Raw genomic sequence first — 24,584 nt, forward strand, 5'->3', positions numbered from 1 at the left:
TCCTTAAAACAAGATACATTTACATGAGAAGCAACATATAAGATACAGTGCATCCGGAAAGTATTCACAGCGCTTGGATTAAATTCATTTATTTTCCTCAAAATTCTACAAACAATACCCCATAATGACAAAATGAAAGAAGTTTGTTTGAAATCTTTGCAAATGTATTAAAAATAAAAAAACGAAAAAAATCACATGTACATAAATATTCACAGCCTTTGCTCAATAATTTGTTGAAGCACCTTTGGCACCAATTACAGCCTCAAGTCTTTTTGTGTATAATGCTACATGTATAAGGCTCTGGCTGGGCCACTGAAGGACATTCACAGAGTTGTCCCGTAGCCACTCCTTTGATATTTTGGCTGTGTGCTTAGAGTCATTGTCCTGTTGTAAGATTAACCTTCACCCCAGTCTGAGGTCCAGAGTGCTCTGGTGCAGGTTTTCATCAAGGATGTCTCTGTACATTGCTGCAGTTATCTTTCCCTCGATCCTGACTAGTCTCCCAGTTCCTGCCGCTGAAAAACATCCCCACAGCTCTGTCAGAGTGACCATCGGGTTCTTGGACACCTCCCTGACTAAGACACTTCTCCCCCAATCACTCAGTTTGGCCAGGCAGCCAGCTCTAGGAAGAGTCCTGGTGGTTCCAAACTTATCATTTACGGATGATGGAGGCCACTGTGCTCATTGGGAACTTCAATGCTGCAGAAATGTTTCTGTACCCTTCCTAAGATCTGTGCCTTGATACAATCCGTCTCGGAGGTCTACAGACAATTCCTTGGACTTCATGGCTTGATTTGTGCTCTGACATGCACTGTTAACTCTGGGACCTTATATAGACAGGTGTGTGCCATGCACAGTGCAAGCCTGCCATTGGGAGCAACTTGGGGTTCAGTGTCTTGCCCAAGGACTCTTCGGCATGTGGAGTCATGTGGGCCGGGAATTGAACTCTGCGATTAGTGGCCGACCCGCTCTACCACCTGAGCCACAGCCGCCCCTTTTTATTAGGGATGCACCGATCCGATACCTGGATCGGTGTCGGCTCTGATACTGAAGCTTTTAGACAGATCGGGTATCGGTTCGACGAGCCCGATCCAAATCCAATTCTATGTATTAGTCATGTTCGTCAAGCTCCAAAAAATTATAAAAGAACCATTAAAACACAATAAAAGTAGTTCATATGACTGGTGCATTTTATTCAAAACCACTTGAAGATGTGCGATAGCTCTGTGAATCACAAAAAGCTGTGTTTAATAAGTAAATTTATAAAATGTACGTGCAGCTCCAGTGAGTTATTGAATGGGTGCTCTGTTTACACACGCACTCGCGTCTATTTTTAGCCTTTACAGCGGTGTGCAACATTTGAGCGCTACTCACAAACAACATCTCAGATGTAGATGCTCGGTTCACTTATAATATGCATTTACTGTAGAATAGCACTGGAGGTTTGAATAAGATGCTAATTAAACTACTGTGAACTTGCCTACAAACAGACACACTTACAGGACTTCCTGGAGAGTTCAGAATGTCAAAATAAAAGTGTGAGGGTTTCAAAGTTAAAGGTGCACGATTATTATAATATACTAATATAATATATTATTATTATTTGTTTGTAAATTATAATAATATTTAAGTTGAATGGGTTCCAAATAACTGTGTGAATGAAAAGTGAGCTGATATCTCATAACTAAATTGAACAAAAAAAGAGATCTGAATCCTTTAAAGTCCAGATACAAGTTGAAAAAATTATTTCTGCTGTTGACTTATACTGGAATTACTGTTTATTTTCCTGCTACATTATCCAGTGTACTAGTTAATAACAATGTGTTTCTTAATAAGCTATACATTTATATTAAAATAATGTGTAGTTAGAGGTTTGTGTTTCTTTACATATTAAAGAGTACACCCAATTATTTCCACACAATAATGTAAAGATATTGTAAACTGATTATGCAAAAAACAACACTGGTATCGGGCTCGGCCGATACTGAGATATCCGATATCGGATCGGAAGAGAAAAAGTAATATCAGTGCATCCCTAATGTTTATATTTGAAAACAAGCCAAATCAAAAACGTATTTTGTTGTGGTGTATAATGTTGCAAAGACTACCCTCTCACATTTTTGTTCACTTCAATCCATTTTTAACTCTAAAAAACAAACTCTCTCGTATTAATAAAGCTGCGTATTGCCATTTTTCTTCACGATAAGAAATGCACAGTGACACATATATTATGATTCAATATATCACGAGCCATCATGTTATAATCTAGCTGCATTAAGCATGTGCACTCGAGGGATGAGCGTCCCCTCGACAGAGTGTGCATCAGCCGGATGCAGTTTCCATCTCTCCCACTTAGATCGGGACAATTGCCCAACACAAGAGGAGCTGACTGCACAGAGAAATGCTATTTTCACAGTTTGTATTTATTTACAAGATCTGCTTCCTTATTATTTGAAATTTAATAAAGTTATAACTGCATTTAAGATGTACTTGCCTGAAGGACAATCACATCACAATGCTTAATATCGTGCCCTGCATGTCTTCTGTAGGGAATGCCATAAACCGGTTGCATCCAAAAGTGGAAGCACTTCAAATCTCTTCCACCATTTACAACAGCACCATAAACTGCAGTATGTGTTAAACGTGCTGCTGCTGCTGCAACCTCGGCCACAAAGTATTCTGCCCCAATATAACGCATGTTGCATGCTTCACTTACCAGCTCACATGTGGCTTTCACTTGCAAAACATTTAGTAGAAAATACTGTGTATCGCCATTCAGCCTAAAATACAGAGATATGATTTTTGGTCCATATCCCCTAGCCCTATACACACCGGTCCATGCACACTTACCCAAATTTTTGAGGCTTTTACTTGATTACTTGAATACTTGACGTGTTCACTGTTGTACTATTCTGTTAAATTATAGAGAGTTGTTGAAAGAAAATATATTCAGAATCAGCAGGAAGAACAGTGAGAAGAAGTGGTTTGCCAGAATAAACAACAACAATGGCATCCCTCGTGCATTTGCTGGATTTGGATGGTGGATCATTATTTTCATTGATCTATGTGTACATTTGTTGTGCTTTTAAGCATTTAGTTTTTGTTTACCTTTGTAAAAACTTTGACAACATAAGTAAAACATCAAACTTCAGTCTGGTTTTGTTTTCATTCCATATCCAATAAAAGGCACTGGACAAATACTTGTATTTTATACCTTAAAAATTATTATTGTATATTTATTAACCTCAATAATATAGATATGGTGCAATATAAAACATAAAATGATTATTGTATATTTCTTGATCTTATACTCCTATAAAATTATAGAAACATATAGATACAATGCAATATAAAACATATAATGCTTACAGTAAATTTCTTGACCTTAAGCTTCTATAAAATGATACATGTAGATGTGCTACAATATCAAAAATGTTCACAAAATATATACAAAACTAAAGAGCAATGCTAGTCAATGTAACATTCAAGATACTGCTTGCACACAAATATACACTTGCAAAAGTGCAAACCTAAACATGCAGTGCAGTGACTGAGACAACTTATTCATGAAACATTAGCAAAACATTTGTGTAATACACTCTTTATGTAAATTGTCCCAGTAAACTTAATGGGGCAATTTATAAATTCAAGAACGTAATTTTTATAACGATTTACACAAAAAAAAGTGAGTTCTGCTCATGCCATGAATAAGACCAATTGACAACATTTTCATTAACCTGTGTTTTTTTTTTTTTTTTAAATAATAAAAGTTTCAAACTTCAGTCTAGTAGTTTATAACTCGGAACACAATAAAATGCTCCTGACAAATTAGTGTATGCCTTAAAACACTTAAAAATCCTTATAGAATATTTCTTGATTTAATACTCAAAGTTTTCCACACAAGCTTCACAAAATAATTTTAATATAAAGCGCAATGCTTCAGTCTGTGTCTGCAACAGTTTGTATGCACTGTTCCTATAGTTTACGCTTATAAAATTTACATTGAAATGCATACAAAAAATTACGCGCCGCATTCAATAATTTACACGGCACTGCGCACACTGAATCATACAAATTGAAGTTTGCACCCTTGCGCAAAACAAGGGCTTGCGTCACCAATACGCACTTCCGCCAACACTGCAATGATGTAATTTTTGCAGCACGCAAGCTCGCGAAGAATCGAATACGTAGAGTATAAATCAGGCTTAAGACCTGGGGCCTCATTTATACAGCTGTTCCTAAAATTATCGTGTGAACATACAACAGTTCCCTAAATGTTCCTACAAGCAATTTATAAAACATCTGTACGCATGAAAAAAAAAATCCTAAATGCATTCCACTTTATAAATCGCAATTCATCTTACAAACATGCACACATGAACGAGCACATGGACTTTACCTATAGAACGCCCACAAATATCCTAATATGGTGAGACAGAATACAATTAAAGTGCATAAGCAAGTTATTCATTCATACATATTCATTTATTTGAAATATTCTTGTATGGTCGGGAAGGTTTTCTATAAAGTGAGGGCAGCTACTAATCAGTTATTCATTTTCATTATCAATAATAAATCCATTAATTGACAGCATTTACAATAAATCCACAACATTCTTCAACAAATGTCCATATTTTTGCTAAACCTTAATTTCCAAAAAGAGGTTTATATGCTCTTTTACACATAGCCTAATGAAATATGCAGTCTACATGGCAGTCATGTTCTGTTTAAACTACATGCACATTCTTTTCCCACTGCTCTCTTTTTGCTCGCTCTTGCCATTAATTCTACTGCATTTTAGTCAAATCTTTTTTTTAATTTACATCCTTAACATCCACAGACAAGAGGCTGAAGTATGATTTGATAAATAAATGTAGGTGAGTTCTAAATATGAGACTGTTGTGGTGCATTCTAACCATCTGTATATTGATTTAGCTATGTTTAAATATAATCTCACCTCCTTGCTCCAAAAATGTGCTTGGCATATCACATACTGAATAGTACATCTGCTTGTTATCTTGTAGGTCTTTAAATTAATTTATTACAAAAACTTGCAGATAGGGCTAAATAAATATTCTGCTTCGGCAGATATCCAAAATAAAAAATGTTCAGTACATTACGCATAATCTAAACAAGACCACGTTTTGACTCGTATTGGAATATTCTTGTAAACGTGCTCACTCATCCATTAATACGTTCAGTTTGTCATTGACTCATGTTTGCATCACTAAAAATAGAAAAAAAAATCAAGTCAGTGCTCACTGGCACACCAGAGCATAGGCACAACCAAAATATGAGGTCCATGAAATGTTATGCCTTTTCACATTGCGGATGAAAAATGGGTAAAAAATCCTAAAAACTTATATTGAAGCAGGGAACTTAGCCATATCTGGGGATGATATTATCACAGACTTGGGGTTGGGCTATTTTGATTAGGTACAGTAAACAAGCACATAGAACAGTCTAACAACCACAAACACCTTAGCAACCACATAGCAATGCCATCGTGACCACCCACAACACCCTAACAGTATGGCTGCGAGTTTTAAAAGGCCATGCTTTTACTCAGCTCGGTTCGGCTCACTTTCACTGTTTGGAGACAGGTTTTTCAGGATGTTATTTTTCGAGGGCACTTACTTAAACTCTTCTTAACGCTTAGACTTTTTTCTTCCCACATTTGCCTCTCCACACAATAATTTTGGTTTATGTCAGAAATTATTCAATTTTTTGTCCTCTGACCCAAACAAACCAGACTCAACAAGACTACATTTTCTTCTTCTAATGTAATCAGGCATTCCAGTGCCAAAGAAACAAAACTCATTTCTACCTCTTTCTTTAAAGCTACATCTAAAGACTATTTGTATTTTCTTATCCCATTTTACTCAGTAAAATAAAAAAGAACAATTTGTATTTTCAAAAGGTACATTTTGCTTTTGGTCTTTTGAAGGCCTGATAGGAGCCTGTTGAAAACATTGGGACCCCAGATGTAAACTAATCTGAAACCACAGCATAGACTGCCTAAGCCTCATCTGCAGAGCTCTGAAATGGAAGTTGACCTGCTGAAAAACAAAACTGTGGTTAAACTTCATTACCACCTGTAGCTGTTGGCTTTGAAAACAGGATGGCTTTACAGAACATATCCTAGTATCAAGTGCTGATCTTGCAATACGTTATTTCTAACAGACCAAACCACAAGTCTCAAAGGCTTGCACAATGGTGAACAGTAATTTATTATTTTCTGTGGGTGTGGCACTCTAGCTAAACAAAATTGCAGCAAAACAGTAGTTGTAATCAGTAACAACATGTAGGTTCCTAGTTAAAGTTATTTTTTAATGGGGTGTGAAATTTTGTCTTTATCAAACAGCCTTGTGCAGAAGGATGGAGTTTGTGTTGTTTTTTCTCCAAATATCCCAAGGATGAGGCATCCAAAAAAATAAAAGATGTGGTACTTTTTTATGGTTATGGCACACTACACTTTGTAATGTACAGGGTCATTGAAAGCCATCAGGGAAATTTTAAATTGTGATTTTCAGGACTAGAAAATTCAAGAAAATCTTATAATATCATGGAAAAGTAATAGTAATTTCTACAGTCTATATACATTTATTTTTTTATGTTCAGTTCTAAAATATTTCACTGCCAAGAAATTGCTCTTCAATCTCTATAAAACTATTTTTAAAATCCTTATCCAGTATCCCCAAACAACTAGGCCCTTTTTCTAAATTCTTCCTTTTCTCTTTTAATTTCAGACCTATGAGAGGACTTATAAACGTGTGGGTAAAACTGATGGCATAATAATGGAAAGTACAAAACCAAAGCATGAGTCTACAAGCAACAACATTCACCAACTTGACTGGACAAAGCCGTTGGATACTGTTGTAGATGTAAAATCCCAAGAGCAACACAGGACAGAACCAGAATCAAAAAGAGAAACGGCATCCATTAACAAGAGCCATTTGTCGGAGACCAGCATCCCATTGTCAAAAAAGCAAGTTAAAAAGTTCACAGAGGGTTCATGTGGAAGTCTCTTTGCCTCTGCCATGGCTTCCCCAGGTGCTGACCCACTAGCATCATCTAAAGCTGATATAGCAATGAGTCCTCCAACTGACTCAAGTCTGTTGACACACTCTTCTGTCAGCAAGGACAGATGTTTGCAGGAAGTCACAGAGCAAGTGTTTGGGAACCTCAAACAGAAATATGGAAGGAAAGATCTAAAAAAGGACCTGACCACCCATAACTTAGACCTTCAGTGGGCCAAAAAGATTGATAGAGATACTGAAAGTCATGATAGTACTAATGTGAAACAACCCTACAAATCTGATAAAAGCAAATTTCAGGCAGAGAAGCCTGATCAGTCAAGCAATAGGGTGGATGATGAAAATAAGATGATATCAAGTGGTGGCACTCATCACTCAGATGATTCTAAGAGTAGGAGGAGAAGAAATCGAAAAACTGCTGAAGTTATAGATGATCCACAAACCACGCAGAAAGTTGAGATGACTGGTAAAGCTGACCAAGTTAGCACCAAACCTAAAATCACAAAGAAAATAGAATTCAGGGCACCAAAACAATTTAGTGTGAATGCACGGGAGACAGAGGAAGACCGTGCTGGGATAATGACTGATGATGTTGAAATGTTTCAGAATAGGCCGAGGAAAACTCCAGCTGGGAGACCAAGATCAATGATTGACACTTACAAACAAACAGATGCTAGGCAATGCAAGGTCAAGGACAGGTGGTCTTATATAAAGTCCCAGAACTCTGCTCCTCATAAAGATTTGAATCAATCTCGTTCCAATGAAGAGCCGCACTCTGCTTTCCCTGTAACTCCATCCAGCCCACTCTATACAAACACAAACAGTTTGACGGTCATTACCCCAGAAAAGAAAAAACGTGGGCGGCCCAAGAAGCAGCCGTTACTTACCGTAGAGACTATTCATGAAGGCACGGCAACAAGTCCTGTTAGCCCTATTGCCCAAGATTCATCAAGCACTTCAAAAAGAAAGAAAAAGCATATGTCAACCTTGGCGCAGTTGACCTTATACAAATCCAGTTTTTCTGCACAGCAGTTGAAACTCAAGAAATCAGGCCAAGAAGGTGTCCTTAAAAAGAGGGCCACTAAGAAAATGAAACTGGTGAAGATGCAAAGCATTTTGAATGAACTTTTGTCTACTCCGAGCACCGGCAATCTTACATTGAAGTCTAATGTTCCAGTTTCATGCACTATGTCAACTGTGGCATCAACAATCGAGGCCCGTTTTGGCAAGCAGATCAATGTAAGCAAGCGTGGGACTATTTACATAGGCAAAAAGCGAGGAAGGAAACCCAGAGCTGATCAGCAAACCCAACAAAATGAGCACAAAGCCAGTGACAAGCACTCGTTGCCTATTTCCAGTCAGTTCGAGAACCCTCTAGTGCCTTCTAATATATCATCCACAGCTGGAATGCCTTCTCCAAGGGTCATGTATTCTTTCTATGCTCATTCAGCAGCAGGTGGGATGGCTCACCCTTCCATCACAGATACCAGCCAGCATGACCTGAAGACAATGCCAAATCTACAGCCTATCAGTGCATTGCCCACTAAAACCCATAAGGGCTTGCTTGGTAGTAGTTGGAAGCTTTCTCCACCAAGACTAATGGCCAACTCACCATCTCACCTGTTTGAAGTGGCTTCTATCAAAGAAGTTACCCTGTCCCCAGTTAGTGAGTCCCACAGTGAAGAGACAATCCCTAGTGATAGTGGAATTGGCACTGACAACAACAGCACATCAGACCAGGCAGAGAAAGGCCAAGCGTCTCGCAGGAGATACTCATTTGATCTGTGCAATTTCGATGCCACAGAGGCTGCTATTCTAGAAGCTAAGAGCAAAGATGCAAGAGGGCACTACCAGAAGCGAGCCACCTCAGTTGCTGTGGAAAAATGTTTCGCTCAAGAGAGCCTGAGGAAGCAAAAGCATAGAAGAAAGCGTAAAGCACTTCAGAGCCGGGACAACCTGCAGTTTATTGCTGACCTCGAGGAGCTAGTCAGCAAATTCCAGGTCTTCCGAATCTCCCACCGCAGTTGCAAGTTTTACCATGAGAATTCATATCCCAGCATCTTCCGTCTCAACTTTGACCACTACTATCCTATGCCATACTATCCCTATGACCCTGTGCACTATCTTCGCAGGAGTTCAGAAAAGTCAAAGAGGAGGCGTGGTAGGCCAGCCAAATCAAACGAGCCAATATCAAATATGCCTTTCATTCAAGGGTTTGGCTGCCCAGTGCCTGGTGGCAATTACTATGCACCCTACGCAATGCCTTACACATCCATGCCTCTGGCCACAAGTATGATAAAAATGGGTTATTATGGTCAGTACCCTTCACCCTTTTACTTATCTCATGCACTTGGAACTTCGGGCTCTCATCTCATGAGACCACCAGTTCCACCTCCAAAGTTTCATCCTGGTGCGTCCTCCAGTCTCATTGCTACTAGCAGACATAGAACAAAGAGTATGCCACATGAGATGCCTTCGTCCAGAATGAGTGACTCCCATCACTCTTCGAGAAGTTGCTTGTCGAGTGTTTGTCTCCACAAACGCAAACACAAGCACAAACATAAAGAGGACCAGGACATTCCACAGAGTGAGGACCTTGGTGGACTCTTCAGTGGAACCCAGAATCCTGCCTTCCTCAGCCTACTAAACGAGAGGCTAGAGAAGAACTCTCTGTCCAAACTGAAGGACAAGCCAAGAGGCAAGCAAAGCACAGATGCTTCGCCACAAACTTCCAGGAACTACTTTGAAGTAGACACTCTGTCGTCATTGTCCTTATCTGACTCTCATCATTGTAAGCGCACTCGAGGAGAGACACTGAACAACTTCCTGAACATCTGCACTAGACAACCACACGAGCGCCTTCGAGCCAGCCAAGACCAGTCACTGGACTCGTTCAATGGGCAGCACTTAGGGGACAATGATTCCAGCATCCACAGCAGGAGGCATAGCTTGGAGGACTTTGTATCGTACAGAGAGGGAAGTATGGCATCTTTCCAAGGTAGAGATGAGAGGGCAGAGCAGATGTACCAGTGCTCGAACGCAGCAGTAGCAGGTAAATATATATCTGTTTCCGATTAAATGAAACGTGCATAATTATGTTTGATTACCGAGCTGTGATAAGTTGGGTACAAGTGAAAAATATTTCTGTTCATGTGTAAAAATCTAGAGGAACAAAATGTGCATGTCCAAATGCTTTGTGTTCTGTTCTCAGTATATCTGGGAAGGAAAATGAAATGCATGGATGGAGGCAACTATAATTCACAAATTTCTCTTTCCTCCCTTTCGCCCTATCTGCCAATGTTTTTTTTTCTAAGAGATATATTATTCACACTTTTTGATTTATATTCTACAGACATGCAATAAAACAAAAAACCTTGCCTCATGTTAAAAGAGCTGGTGAGAAGCCAGAGGTTTAATGAATCCAGTCTACTCCTCTGAAGGGGAATTGCAAGCCCTAGGCACAGTTAGATTACATTTTCACTCCCCTAGGGGAATTATGAGAATGACTCACATTCTGCCTGCTACCACCCACCTAACTCTGCACTTCAAAGACCTAGTTTGTTGTACTTAAACAGATAAAGTTTACGCACCTGTCACTCAGGTGTACGTCTGTGTTGATTTCAAAGAACATATAAGCGTGTTGTGACAGAATTGCTTTTTTATGGCAACCGCATTTTTTGCCAATGGCATTATGGCTCTCATGCAATAAATTGCAGCTAAGTGAGGCTTTTGAATGCTCAGATTTGCATTTAAAGTCACATCTCATTTAAGATTAATTAGATCTATTTGCTGCAGATTCAAGGCTTGACAACTGCACACTTTTTATAATAAGGCTATTAATCATTATTATGGGAATGTCTAGTTTGGGGCAGATGTTTTGGCATATAATAAACCTAAAACCATTATGTTGCGTATCTCCTGATAAAAACTAAGAAAGTTTTATAAAACAGTTTTGGCAGGTTTAAAAACGAAAAAGCATATATATGCAGCATATCTGTAAATCATTTTTAGCTTATGTATTTGTTTATTTATCAAGCAAATTCACATTCAGAGATACTTAGATTTATGCATTTGTCAGACACTTTTATCCAAAGCGATTAACAGCGCATTCAAGGTACAGTATACATTTTATCAGTATGTGTTCCATGGAAATCAGACCTCTGACCATGGTGCTCCCAGTAATGTGCTCTACCAATTGAGCTATAGGAACACATAAAAACTCAAAACTTGTTCTTGAGTTGAGCTTTAGCTCATGTATTGTCTCTCACTGGTAAATTTGACAAAGAATATGGTGATATAAAAGGCTAAATTTCTCCATTAGAAATATCACCGTTTGACAGGCTCTTGAACGTAATTCATCTTACTGCAGCGAGCACATATGGTATGGATTGAAATTCTGATGGAGCACTCAATGTACAGATCATTCAGCTTTCTAAGCCCTCTTTAAGTATGAGGCTTTAACTTTAAACATAATGGCCCTCATTTTCTAGCATAGGCATAACACAAAGGATTTCCCTTTGATCGAGCTTACTGGTACAGTGTCACCTTTTTTTACACTGCATACAAGTTTTGCTCTAATACTTTAGCTAGCAAGGAAACTCCTACTACAACTAGGGATGCACACAAGTAATTGAGTAATAGAATACTTGATCTGCACCAGCTACTCATGTATTAAAAACACTACTCGAATATCGCAAATTTATTTTTGACTTTCTGCATTTCCCTGCCGTGAGCAGCGCTGAATTACACTGTTTTCCCTCTGAATCTTTCACAAGATCTTGCAGCTACAATTGAGTTTGATTGAATTTAATGAATTTGAATTATTTAAATATGTAAATATTTTAGGATAAAGTTAATTACACATATTTTTACAGGTATTAATCTTTGATACTAGTATATGTATACAAGCCATAAAATCAGTGGACATGCTGTTATTAAAAGAAGGGCAAAACCTTCTTCTGTTTTCCAGTGGACTTTTTTAAAAGGTTTAGTATGTAAGATTCAGAAAGCCTTGCTATTAATGACGCCTGTGGCCATTAAGTGAACTTCACCTGTTGCTCACGCTCGTGCACACACTCCAAAGGGACCAAAACAATGACAGAACATACAAAGAGACAATGTGATTTACCGGCATCATGCTGACACATGAGGTAGCATAATTAAAATTACAAAGTTATGATTGTTTTGCTAAAAACTTTGAGACTGTTTATTATATTATATATTCTCCAGTGCTGGAACAGGGCTAAAACACAGTGTGGATACAGGTCTGAATATGAGAGACTGTAGTTTGAAGTAATCACTTTTCTTTGTGTGATACATTGACTGCAGTTATACGATAGACTATACATTAGTTAGCTAGCCAGCTTTATCAATATCGATAGATAAATTTGGTGGATAATGACAGTATCTGTTTATAAAATAGACTGTACATTATAAATATGTTGACATAATTCAGTATTGATGTGAGTCCATCACAACTGTCATTTTGATATATCGATGCACTATTGTTTTATAATAATAGACTGTATATATTTAATAGACTGTATATATTATATATTTATATAAGTTACTTTACACTAATTAATGGGTATTTTTGCATTATCTTGAACACTGTCTAGCATTCATTTCATGTGTTTTTGTAGTTTAGCTAAAATTACACAGATCAATCCTATTGGCACTATATTTCACATGCTTTGCAGTTATGTAAGCTTTCCTGTCCAATAAGAAGAACGCCAATTCAGGGTCGGTTTTGAACCACACAACCGAATGAAGATCCCTCCATAATCAAATGCCCAGCCAATGTTCACTCTAGTTTTCGCTCGACCACAATGTCCGCTTAGCCAGAAATGTTTTTGTTTTTTGGCTCACTCAGTGTTTGTATAGGAGTCAGTGTTTTGGTGGGAGCCGGACGTTTGCTGGATTCCATCTCTAAGATAATGTTACCTAGTGTTGCAGACATTTGTCGCTGTTGAATAGCAGAAGAGAAGTTATTACTGTCTTAGGCAAGGCTCTCAGGAGCGGTCATAAATGTCACATCCTTTGGATTTTCCCGGCAAAAGCGACCCGCTCCCTTCGCATTAAAGTCAATCTACAGGCTTTAATAGGCAACCTAGGAAGTCCGGGAAGGGCTAATTTTTTGTTAAGGTGCATTACAAGCCACTCACACATTGGCAAAAAAAAGGTGAAAATTATTACATATTGCACCTTTTAATAATAGGATTAAATAGGCAGATTCAATTCATATAAAACTTTATTGGCAAGAGAAACTTAAGTGTACATTGCCAACGTATTATTAGACACTATACATACAGATATAAAACATATTGAATGCTGAAGTTTAATTTGCTGAATTTTAAAATCTCAGATATTATTTTCTCTGGCTGCCGTTCAGTTTCTACAAGTACAACGCTCACATGGATCTTTCTTGGGCAGTTTCGCTTTTGAAACTTGTACAGATGATAGTAATTGAGCATTTTCTGGTGATGCGAAGAGAGAACATAAGTGGCGTTTCACCCATTGTACAAAGGTGCATAGGTTTATTCCTGGTAGGCAGTAGGTGCCCTAACCCCGCCCCCACCCTATTCCTAACCATATGGAGCCTGTGGCTGAGTAGGAAGTAAAAAGAAAATGGATACTGCATTAAATACAAACTATTAATTGCAGAGATGAACATGTTAAATTTCCCAGCAGTATTAGTAATATTATTTATGAATGATGATTTTTCAAGCATATCTATACAAACATCTGCATAAAGGGATAGTTCCCCCTAGGGATGTAGACGTTTAACTGATTAACCAGCATTAATGATTTGTTTAAAAAAAAATGATATTGGATATAAATTAACCGAGATGGGGAGCCTGGGTAGCTCAGCGAGTATTGGCATTAACTGCCACCCCTGGAGTCACGAGTTTGCATCCACGGTGTGCTGAGTGACTCCAGCCAGGTCTCCTAAGCAACCAAATTGGCCCGGTTGCTAGAGAAGGTAGAGTCACATGGGGTAACCACCTCGTGGTCTTTATAATGTGGTTCTCTCTCTCGATGGGGCCAGAGCCATATAGAGAGAGAGTTGCGACAACGGAAGTTCTAAATGTTGATCGTCACGTGATTCACGTAGACTTCAGATAGTTCCAGGAAGTGCTTTTGCGGTCATTCCAAACTGTTAGAGTAGAGTGACAGAACTGCGATTTCTGGTAATTAGTGGTCAATAAATGCATTTATTTTATATATTTATGTAACACACCAACATATGTATGTAGCATGAGTATGTTGTTACAGCGATGTTGTTTTTTTAAAGATCAAATCAGCTAATATTTGAGGATTAGTGTTCGCTTACCGTTATTTGCCTCAACTTATTTCAGGCTAGGGTTTCTGTTGCCTTTTTATGTTACCTCATGTTCATTGTTTTCACTAATCTCATGATAACTAATGTCATATTTATGACTTTTCAGATAGTACAGAGACAGGCTGGTAACAGGTGATTTCCAGCTCGCACCGCACAATGGGTCAATGAACTATTAACTATTAGCAGCAGTTACGTAAATGTAAAATTTAGTGAAATGAAGCTTATTGTTTACAATTCTTACAATTCTATATATAGTAATATAATTATTTATGTATTATAAATATTATATATCTAATGTATAATTCTTACAATACTTATTGATATACACAATATATTCAGCTTTAAAACAACTTAAGTATACTCGTATATAAACTGGCGTTCAAAAGTAATGAGGCTGAAAATTCAGCTTGGCATCTCAGGAGTAAATTACATTTTAAAATACATTAAAATAGAAAACAGTTATTTTAAATTGTAATAATATATTACGATATTACTTTATTTTTTATTTTTATTCAAATAAATGCAATAACTATTTACAGCAATTCATGAATACATTTCTAATAAATTAAATAGCATGCCAAGCATTTTGTATGTGTCCTTTCTTTCATGTTGTCGTTGCACAGTGCGTCGCAAGCGGTTTGTTCTGCTTCATCTCTACGGCGCGGCATGTGTTTGCTGCTACTTCCGGGAACTATTGAGGGGCTCCACGAGCCGCCATTGCTGTAAAAAAAACATTCCATTGGAGTCAATGGAGTTGTCGCAGCTCTCTCTCTATATGGCTCTGGGTGGGGCACGTGGTGAATTGTGCATGGATTCCACGGAGAATAGTGTGAAGCCTCCACATGTGCGTCGTCTCTGTGTTAATGTGCTCAACAAGCCACGTGTTAAGATGTGCGGATTGACAGTCTCAGACATGGAGGCAACTGAGTTTCGTCCTGCGTCAGCTGGATTGAGGTGAGTCAATCTGCCACCATGAGGACTTCGAGCACATAAGGAATTGGGCATTCCAAAACGGGGAGAAAAAATAAATAAATAAATTAACCGAAAGTTTAATTAAAGAAACAAAAGAGAGGTAATTTGATGGGTTTAAAATGCAGGGCATGTTATATACACACAAGTGCGCTGTTAACAGTTAAACCACTAGTTTCTACTCAGTCTGAATGACAAGGAAATATGAAGCATGCGCTGTGGTATAATTTTGTCCATAAATACATGTTCCAATGCAAATTATAAAATAGTTTAAGTTTAGTTGTAACAATAAAAATAAAAAAACATCTAAGAGCAAATATTTTATAGCCCCACAATCCGCATTTCTGTTATGTTGCAAGGGAGATGGGATTGCGATATGTGGCACGTTGGTCCCTTCGGAGTGGGTTCCCAGGCTTGCTGCCAACTGGCTGCGTACCACACTGGCCGCTGCCCATGTTTATATATATATATATATATATATATATATATATATATATATATATATATATATATATATATATATATATATATTTTTGTTTAGAAGAATCAACATATATATTTATATGTTGATTCTTCTAAACAAAATTATTGGATTGCCAAGCAGCACAAATTGTGGGTAGGCTTGCTGTTTTTATTCTTCTATTGTTAAACTGCCAAAATTTAATTTTGCTTGCTAGTGATCCATAAAAATTTTGTTATTAAATAAAAGAAGGAAAGATACGGTTGTTCATTCAAATGTTGACGTAATGACTACTGCTAAATATGCACATCTGTCATGTGAGCCTGTTTGTTTCAGCCAGTATAGACCTCTGTCATGCCTGTTTGACCACTTTTTTGATTCATGGCCAGTTATTAAGCTGTTAATACTAGCGGTTACTCAGTTAAAAGAATTTGGCAAAATTAGCAATTTTGCATCCCTAGTTCACCCATTTGCGCACCCTCATGTTGTTCCAAACACGTATGACTTGCTGTCTTCCCTGAAACTTGAGATGTTAGGCAATATGTTAGTCTCAATCACCACTCACTTTGATGGTATGGAAAAATTATGCAGAGAAGGTGAATGGTGACCAAGGCTTACATTCTGCTTAACATCTCCTTTTGTGTTTCACTGAAGTCAATGGGATTTCAATGATGACAGAATTTTCATTTTTGGATGAACTATCCCTTTAACAAGGATTTTATGGACTAAACGTGTAGCTTGACTTGGAAAACTATTAGAGAATATGCAGGGGCAAAAATGTGATTTTGAACCACTGGATTTCTTTTTTCTTTTAATTGTTTAGCTTTGAACTGTGGAATTCAGTTGCCATGACAACAGGAAGTAGGCCTCCACTTAACCGCGTAGAGCGAAGCTGTGGGGACAGCGGCAAGGCAAGTCCATAAATTACTGCCTCTAATGAAAACATTGTGTGCAGGATGCAGGTAGAGATTTCAGGGAATAAATGAGTTGTGACGCTCCCTTTGAAAATGAATGTCTCTGTCCAATGATTTGTTGGCACTTGGGAAGGCACTGCAAGTTTCCCAGTGGTAAACTGAGGCCAGAGAGGGAAGGGCTCATGTTTAGTCAGGCACACGTATTACTTTATTGAAACCAAATGGGCTGAAGGAGCCCGTGCACAGCTGGTTAGTGACCCATGCAAGTTTTTTTTCCCCCTTTTGTTTTGTTTTAACTTGGATCCAAACCAGCCCTGGTGATTTGTGATCTTATGCAATTGAATGATGATTATTCTTGTTGAATTAGTGAGGGAAAGTCATGTTACTATTCTATTTAACATCACACTTAAATTTATAATGAAAAGGTCATGCATAAAAAATGAAAATTCTGTCATCATTTACTCATCTTTATTTTGTTCCAAACCCATATGACTTTCTTTCTTCTGTGACACACAAAAGGAGATGTTAGGCAGAATGACAGTCTCAGTCAACATTGACTGTCATAGTATGGAATGTATAAGGTGACTGAGACTAACATAGCATTGCTTAATAATCATATGGGTTTGTAACAACATGAGGGTGAGTAAATGATAACAGAATTAAAAATGTTTGAGTGAACAATCCTTTAAAGGATTCATATACAGTATGTCGCTCACGGAGCATATCCTGTTTTCAAATTTGCACAGGTGCACTCTTTGCAAACTCATAAGAGAAACTTGTAAATGCATATTATCCCCCAGATCTCTATCCAGCTCTAAACATCTTCCACAAATTACAGCTCTTGTTTGTTTTCATGGAAACCTACAAATGGAGTGGCAATCAACATGAAAAGAGAAAAAGAGACATCTCCCGAGACATATGAAGAGAGTGCAGGAGAGATCTTAGATGTGGAACACACATTTTAGGCAGCTTTAGGCTGTCTGAACTCATTTCAAACAAGGCTGCCAGAAACCCAGCATATCCTCTGATCTGGGCTTCCTTCCAACGCTCCAACGTGAAGTGTAGAGGCAGTAAATTAATCACAAATGTATCTGAGGCCTCATAGTTTATTACTCACATTTACAGACAAGTCTATTCACTGTGGATGTGAACATTGACTATATTCACTGATGGACTGATAAGTGGGAGGCTTCTCTGTTCCCTAATTATGTTCCCGATTATGTGCATGTATGCAGTTATCCAAATGTCAAATGGTAAGTGAGTTGTTACTTCAGACTTCTCTCCTCTCGTGTGCTAGTTTATTAACAGTTCACTCTGTTAGACTGACAGGTGATTATGATAAACTGCTTAAGCTCATCAAATCTGTATGTATTGGTTGCTATCAACCTTAGAATAACATGAATATTTAAACATGTGCTGATACAAATTAAAGTGTTGACATATTGAATTGTCATGTCATTAACCACAAGAATAAAGTTTATATCTCTCAGTCTGGTTGGATATGTCATGACTCACTCAGGGGTCCTGAGTTTATTTTAGAAATATCAGTGCTTTGACTAGCCAGATCAGTTATATTATAACTGATGACTGTCCAAATGTTTATTGGACTGCACATTTTTCACAATCAGTGTCTCATTGGCCATGTCCACACTGCTACTAAAGACGGTTATCACTCCTCTTCTGTTTAATCCAGTTCTGTACATATAGTCCCTGTTAAAACCTGGTATTAAAAAAATGTTTTGGCAATCTGATCACAGGTGAACAGGCAAGAGACTACGAGAGGTCACATTTAATCACTCGTATTCAGATTTTTAAGGAGGGTCTCTGATTTCATGATGAGATGGCTAAATTCAAGCAGAATTCTCATTTATATTAGTGGAGTACACATTACACTTGTTTTAGCATTTGATTTACGAGCACTCAAGGCATTGTTTTGCTGCTGTTCGAATGGATAAGTGTTTACACTATGAGTCCAGTGTGGTCACATACGTGCTACCACATCCAAATGTGGTTGAAGTGGACATATTTTGGACCCCTTTACACCTATATTTAGTGTCGTCCCATTTCAAATGGATTGCCCACAACACATTAATATCAGGTGTGAACACGGCCACAGAGTTTAGACAACTAGATGTGTTAATGATTCTTCTGCAGGTGTAGTGAAAGCAAATCACTCTTTGCTCATTCGCAAATTTTGACATAATCCTGTCTTTCTCCACCGTAGATTTTCCAATCAGTTTTGTAGTCTAGTGGTAACCCATTCATTACAGTCCAGAGAGTGTAGTTCTGTGAGGCTATCAAATATTTCTGCTATCAAAGTATTCCTGTTTGTATGCCCTACTCAACCAGCCCAACACCGCAATGATTTCTCAATAACTGGTGTGTGTTTTGGGTGGGTCTGTCTGTTTGTATAACCAGTGGAAGATGGGAAGTTGAAAACAGTGATTGTTTTTGAAATTCAATGCAAGTGTAATGGTTTCATTGTATTACATAGATTGACTTTTGTATTGTATACACACTCAATACATTCACTCTCACATTTGAATGCGGTTGTCTCTTCCAAAACTTTGCAATGTTTACATGGCCATTGTATCTTCTCGTTCTTATTGTGTCTTTCTTTCATCACCAGGGTCCAGTTCCTACAAGAGGAGGCACAATCATGATGAAGTGGAAGAGATTCAGTGTGACATGCAAAAAATGTGTGCCTTCTCCAAGATCCTCACCACCAAGAAGAACCTGGATCACGTCAACAAGATTCTGAAAGTCAAGAGGCTTCAGAGGCAAGCCAAGACAGGGAATAACATAGTGAAGAGACGTAGGGGTAGGCCGAGGAAGCTGCCACTTTCTCTCGAGGAGGGATTGCTGGGGCAGATGCCAGTTCTAGAGAAGTGTGTGGACCTTCCTGGAAAGAGGAATCTTCACACCGGTCTGGTGCCTGCTCAGCTTGAGTTCTCCAATCACGACTCCATAACTGATGCCATTGAGTCAGTGGTATACATGGCCAGATCCCAAACCAGCCCATAGTCCACGCAGGGAGGCAAGCACTGGCACAAAGTTCAGCCAGAGCTTCAAATAGAGCATCCTAACCACAAAGGCAAAGGGAACAAGAGAGAAGCTAATCTTGCCTCTCATTAGAAAGGTTCTAACAGTGCACTGTGAGTTAGCCTTGTGCTTGGGTCTTTGTATCGTTTCTTTGCTTTGATTCTACTGGCACATTTTAATGGGCATTCCCTGAGAATTTGGATCATGGTTGTGGTCTAAACAGCTCCGCTTTTGTTTTCAGAAATGTTATTCTCCCAAAGCCCATAACTATGAGGATATTGAAACTATGGCTTTAGCCATAATCTACCAGCACATGTAAATGAATTTAAATTGGAGTACTGTGCACTTTTTTCTTCATTGTTTTTTTTCTTCTTCTTCTTCACTCAAGCACAAAGCATAGATCTTCTGGCAAAGGTTGATTTTAAAAAAACAAAAAATGCAAAAAGGTCAACAGTATCTCGCTAACTTGCATACACACACTTCCATACATTTGCCTGTGCTCAGGTTTGTTCCAGGCATGAACTAATGGCAATACTTTTAAATGAAACCCTTTTCAGAGGCGTTTTGATAGTTTGACTGTATATAGAAACGTATTCAACGAACATTTGAAAGTATTTTAGATCTACCTATACTGTCAGCATATCAAATCAAAAACCATATAATATTTGAAATAATGTTTTCTTTTTTAACCAAATAGAAGTAGATGTGACATAAGGAAGCTTGTGTTCAAATGGAGAAACATATTTACTAATGTAATCTCAACGAAGTGAAATCACTGCAGATTGAAGGGTTATTGAAGATAGGACAGCAAAATAAACCACAATAACCTGAAGACACTGTAGTTCACAGCAGATTCGATGAAAAATGCTAAGGTTGCGTTTAAAACCAACAAAGCACTTATTTCTTTTCCTTTTTTTGTAGAACAGCTTTGGGTGGGCTGAAGTATTACACAGTGTCACAATGTTGGTTTTCTCGCTTTAAATAAAAGTGAGCATCTGGACAATGTTTTCATTATCTGACTGGAAATCAAGTTCTTGCTTGGTTGCTCAACAGAGTAACCGAGTTGCCTTCTCCAGAGTCTATTTGAGAATGTGCCTGCTCTTGTTAACTAAACAATAATAGTGTGTCTATATACCTGTCAGTATTAGATATCCACTTGACCAAAGCTTCAATTTAGGCAGTATATCATAGGAAATATCAGTTTCAGTTTAGCTGCTTGTGTATTTTACTATGAATGGATACTAAGTGTGGTGGTGTGGTTATTTGTTGATTACTCTGTTGCTTGGATTGGAAAAATAGAAACCAGAATGTACACAGAAGACTATTTAGATCATCTAAACATAGGACATTGCAAACTAATCAAAAATGTGTCCTGCGCTATTTTAGGAGTTTTACTGATTTAATAATAAAAACACGTTGAGTCGGAATAGAATTTGAATGTGGTCCTAATTTGAATAGCTAGAAATGTGCCTTATGTTCGTCTATAAATCCATAACATATTTAGGTACAGGGAACTTTTCAGATATCAGTGCAGAATGTATATAAACAATAATCTTGTTCGCTCTCCTGGTTTTAATGTGTTAGATGTTATCATTTCAATACATCTTCAGAGCTTAGATCTTTCAGGTCAGTTGCCTTACTGTAATAGGCTTTATTCTGACTATAAATACATTTAAATACATGTATTTACCAAATCTGAATTTGGTAACACTTCAATGACCATCTATGTTACACACAAAATATATGTATAACCAAACCCACCAAGGGTTTTTGAAATGAATACATGCTTATTTACTATGCATCAGGTAATTGCTGTGAATCCACTGAGGCTTTTTAGCATTTTCTCTTTTGTAAGCTTTCCGTTTTCTTTAAACCAATTTAAACAATGAAGTGGTCTTACTGGGATTTTAAATTTGAATAATTGTACTGATCAATTGATTGTCAATTGTGCTGAAACTATCATTTCTTTTGCAATTCTAATCATTGTCTAGGGGAGGAAAAAGTGAACCTCTAAGCAGTGCAGCCTTAATCGAATGTTAAACTCAACAAATTGTCCCATGTAAATAGTCTACCATCTCTAGGTGGCTGAATAGCTGCATGAATCATGCCTAAGAATCATGTCAATATGTTTAACTCAAAGTTATCCAAAGCAAGACACATAGTGGCTTAAAATGCCATTTGGTGTTATGAACCATTCAGCCTTGTGATAACTTGCAGTGCATTTAAGCTAAAAGAAATAATAAATAATATAAGCTGGCAGCTACTGGAGTGGACATATTTGTAAGAAGCGTTCATTTGGACTGGTTTTGCTAATCACCTGGAAACATTGCCAAAAATGTTACCTTTATTAGTGCTTTAAGCACCGAAAGACGCCGTAATGTACACCGTAGCAGTTTTCAGAAATAAGAAATAGGTTTTGGTAACAAGGCCTGGCAGCTTAAATTTGCTTGGCTGATATGTGTGTGAAGATAAGGTGTATTTTTACGTTTTTGCTTTTACAATAGCGACTCAATTACATGGTGTTTGTGTCGAGGAAATGTTACCATTCACCAAGAGAATGTTATCCACTCAAATGTCGTCACTAGTATCATATTTAAATTTGAATTGTTATTAATGAAGTTATAATACAAATGAAGTGTTGATCAAAAAGGAATATTTGTGATAAGGACAACACATGCTCTTATCACGCTCAGATTTTTAATTCATACTTATGGTGTTATGATTAATTTGATAATTTGATTTCTGTATCTGCATGCCCTCTTTGATTGTATGCCTTCAAATTTTGAAGAATTGAATTTCGATTTTGGATAAGATCTTACACATTGTTTGATATGTTTTTTTTTTCTAATGGATTTTAAATTCATAAAGGATTTTGTAAATTGTATGGATATTAAAAACAGCGAACAATGGACGTATTTAGAAAAGATTAAATTCTGATATACACAAACATATACATTGTACATAGGATGTATGTATATATTCATGTTTTGTGTAACTGTGTATACAGACATGTTTATAAATACAAGTACTACGCTGTACATATGTACATACATATACGCTTGCATGTGTTTGGCCATGTTTGCCGTTCATGATCTTGTAGTTTTATTTTTTTATTTCTCCTTTTTCTTACTGTAAAGCTCATTTTAGTGCAAACCATCTCTGGTGAACAGTATTGAGCACTTAAAATACAGTTGATCTTGTTCATGTCATTCATTGTGCAAAAAAAGAATAAATGAATTATTGAGAGCTCATTTAAGCTTTGCCTTTTTGCATATATACTGACATTTTAGTCATCTCAGCAAAACCTTTATACTTATTCATATGTTTACGTCTACTATACAATGCTTTGATAATAATGTAATTCTATATGAAAAGTTGCTAAACTATATATAATTATTCTATGAATAATGTATCACATATTTACTATATTTGGTTTTATATAACATAATAGTACTTAATTATACTATTATAATAGTTTGTTACTACACAATGCAAGTACAAAATGGTAGTACCATATTATTTTAGTTATATTATAAATCAAGTTATTAAACTATATATGTTATTTAAATATCCTACGTTATAATAGTATTAGTAGTAGCAGTATTTTATTATTTCATTTAGTGTAAATAGGCATATTTTTACAAAGAAAAATGTGTGGCATTGATTAGGATTTTTTTCTGTTTTTATATAATAGGTCAAATTTTCCTTCATAAGCATATGCAATCTGTACTTCAAAACAGATGCAAATTCACATAAAAAATCTGAACAAAATTGGTGTCAGTGTGCTGTTTAGTGGAGGGAATCCCCACTCGTCAAGCTCCACACCTCATGAAGTCCCAATCTCTGCATTACTACTACACTGCATAGTACAGATAAATGGATTGGCCTAAATCCCAGCCATTGGTTGGTGAATGCAAAGTGAAAAGCATCTCACCATAGGCCTGTGCCTCTGTAAAATTCCTGTTGTCATGGCAGCTGGGAGAACTGCCCAAATATTTCAGTGCTCCACTTGGCTTGAATGAAATCTCAAGTCAGTCTAGTGAATGTGCACATCTACAGTCAGTGCTATGCATAGTGCAGAAAATTTGTACTTGACTGTAATTTCTGTTGAAAAGGCATAATTTGAAATAGAAAACAGATGACAGAGGTGTAGCTATAAGAGATAATGGGGTGCAGATGTTAATGAGGGTTGTTTGTGAGAATCATGTTTCCATGATCTCTAGCACTATTGCTATGCGTCACTCACAGCATGGCTGTGTTGGAGTTAATTGCGTGATATTTACCTATAAAAACATAAATAAACAAGTGAATGTTATTAGCATGTAATGTAAATTTTTGTTTTGTAATTAAGTTTTGTTTTGTGGTAGAGGGATTGATGACAGAACTGCATTCCAAGTAATTAAAAAAAAAAAGTGTGTGCATGTGTAGTTCATGTATACATAACATGTCAATGATCTTCTTCTTCTTCTTCTTTAGGTATTCTAGAGTACAAGTTTAGTTTTGAACTGATTGTAGCCTATCATTGCTTTTGGGATGACAGCCAAAACTCACATGATGCAAATGTTTTCTGGTAATCATGCTTGGATGTATCATTACCCACAGCATCTGCTAAAACCAAAGCCTAGATACAGCATATGTGTTCAAACTACATTAAAACAATGGCTGTTGTCAAATATATATAATTCAAATAGCATATTGATTAAATACATTTTGATATTTTTGGATTTCTTTAGATTTTAAAGCTTGAGTGAAAACACAGCAGCAAACAATATGAACATCTCACTGCGTAAAACTGATTGTAAATCCCTGAAGAAAGACGC

General features: G+C 37.2%; 1 protein-coding gene across 1 annotated transcript in view; it reads left to right on the forward strand.

Moving 5' to 3' along the window:
- Positions 1 to 23,008, forward strand: part of LOC127643218 (SET-binding protein-like) — a 114,112-nt gene extending 91,104 nt beyond the window's left edge. The window contains exons 3-4 of the mRNA XM_052125857.1: positions 6,750 to 10,089; positions 19,352 to 23,008. Of these exons, the coding sequence (XP_051981817.1) occupies positions 6,750 to 10,089; positions 19,352 to 19,746 (3,735 nt within the window). The 3' untranslated portion in view covers positions 19,747 to 23,008. The remainder of the gene's footprint in view (positions 1 to 6,749; positions 10,090 to 19,351) is intronic.
- The last annotated feature ends 1,576 nt before the right edge of the window (positions 23,009 to 24,584 follow it).

The sequence above is a fragment of the Xyrauchen texanus genome, chromosome 4, assembly GCF_025860055.1.
Source record: "Xyrauchen texanus isolate HMW12.3.18 chromosome 4, RBS_HiC_50CHRs, whole genome shotgun sequence".
Lineage (NCBI taxonomy): Eukaryota > Metazoa > Chordata > Actinopteri > Cypriniformes > Catostomidae > Xyrauchen > Xyrauchen texanus.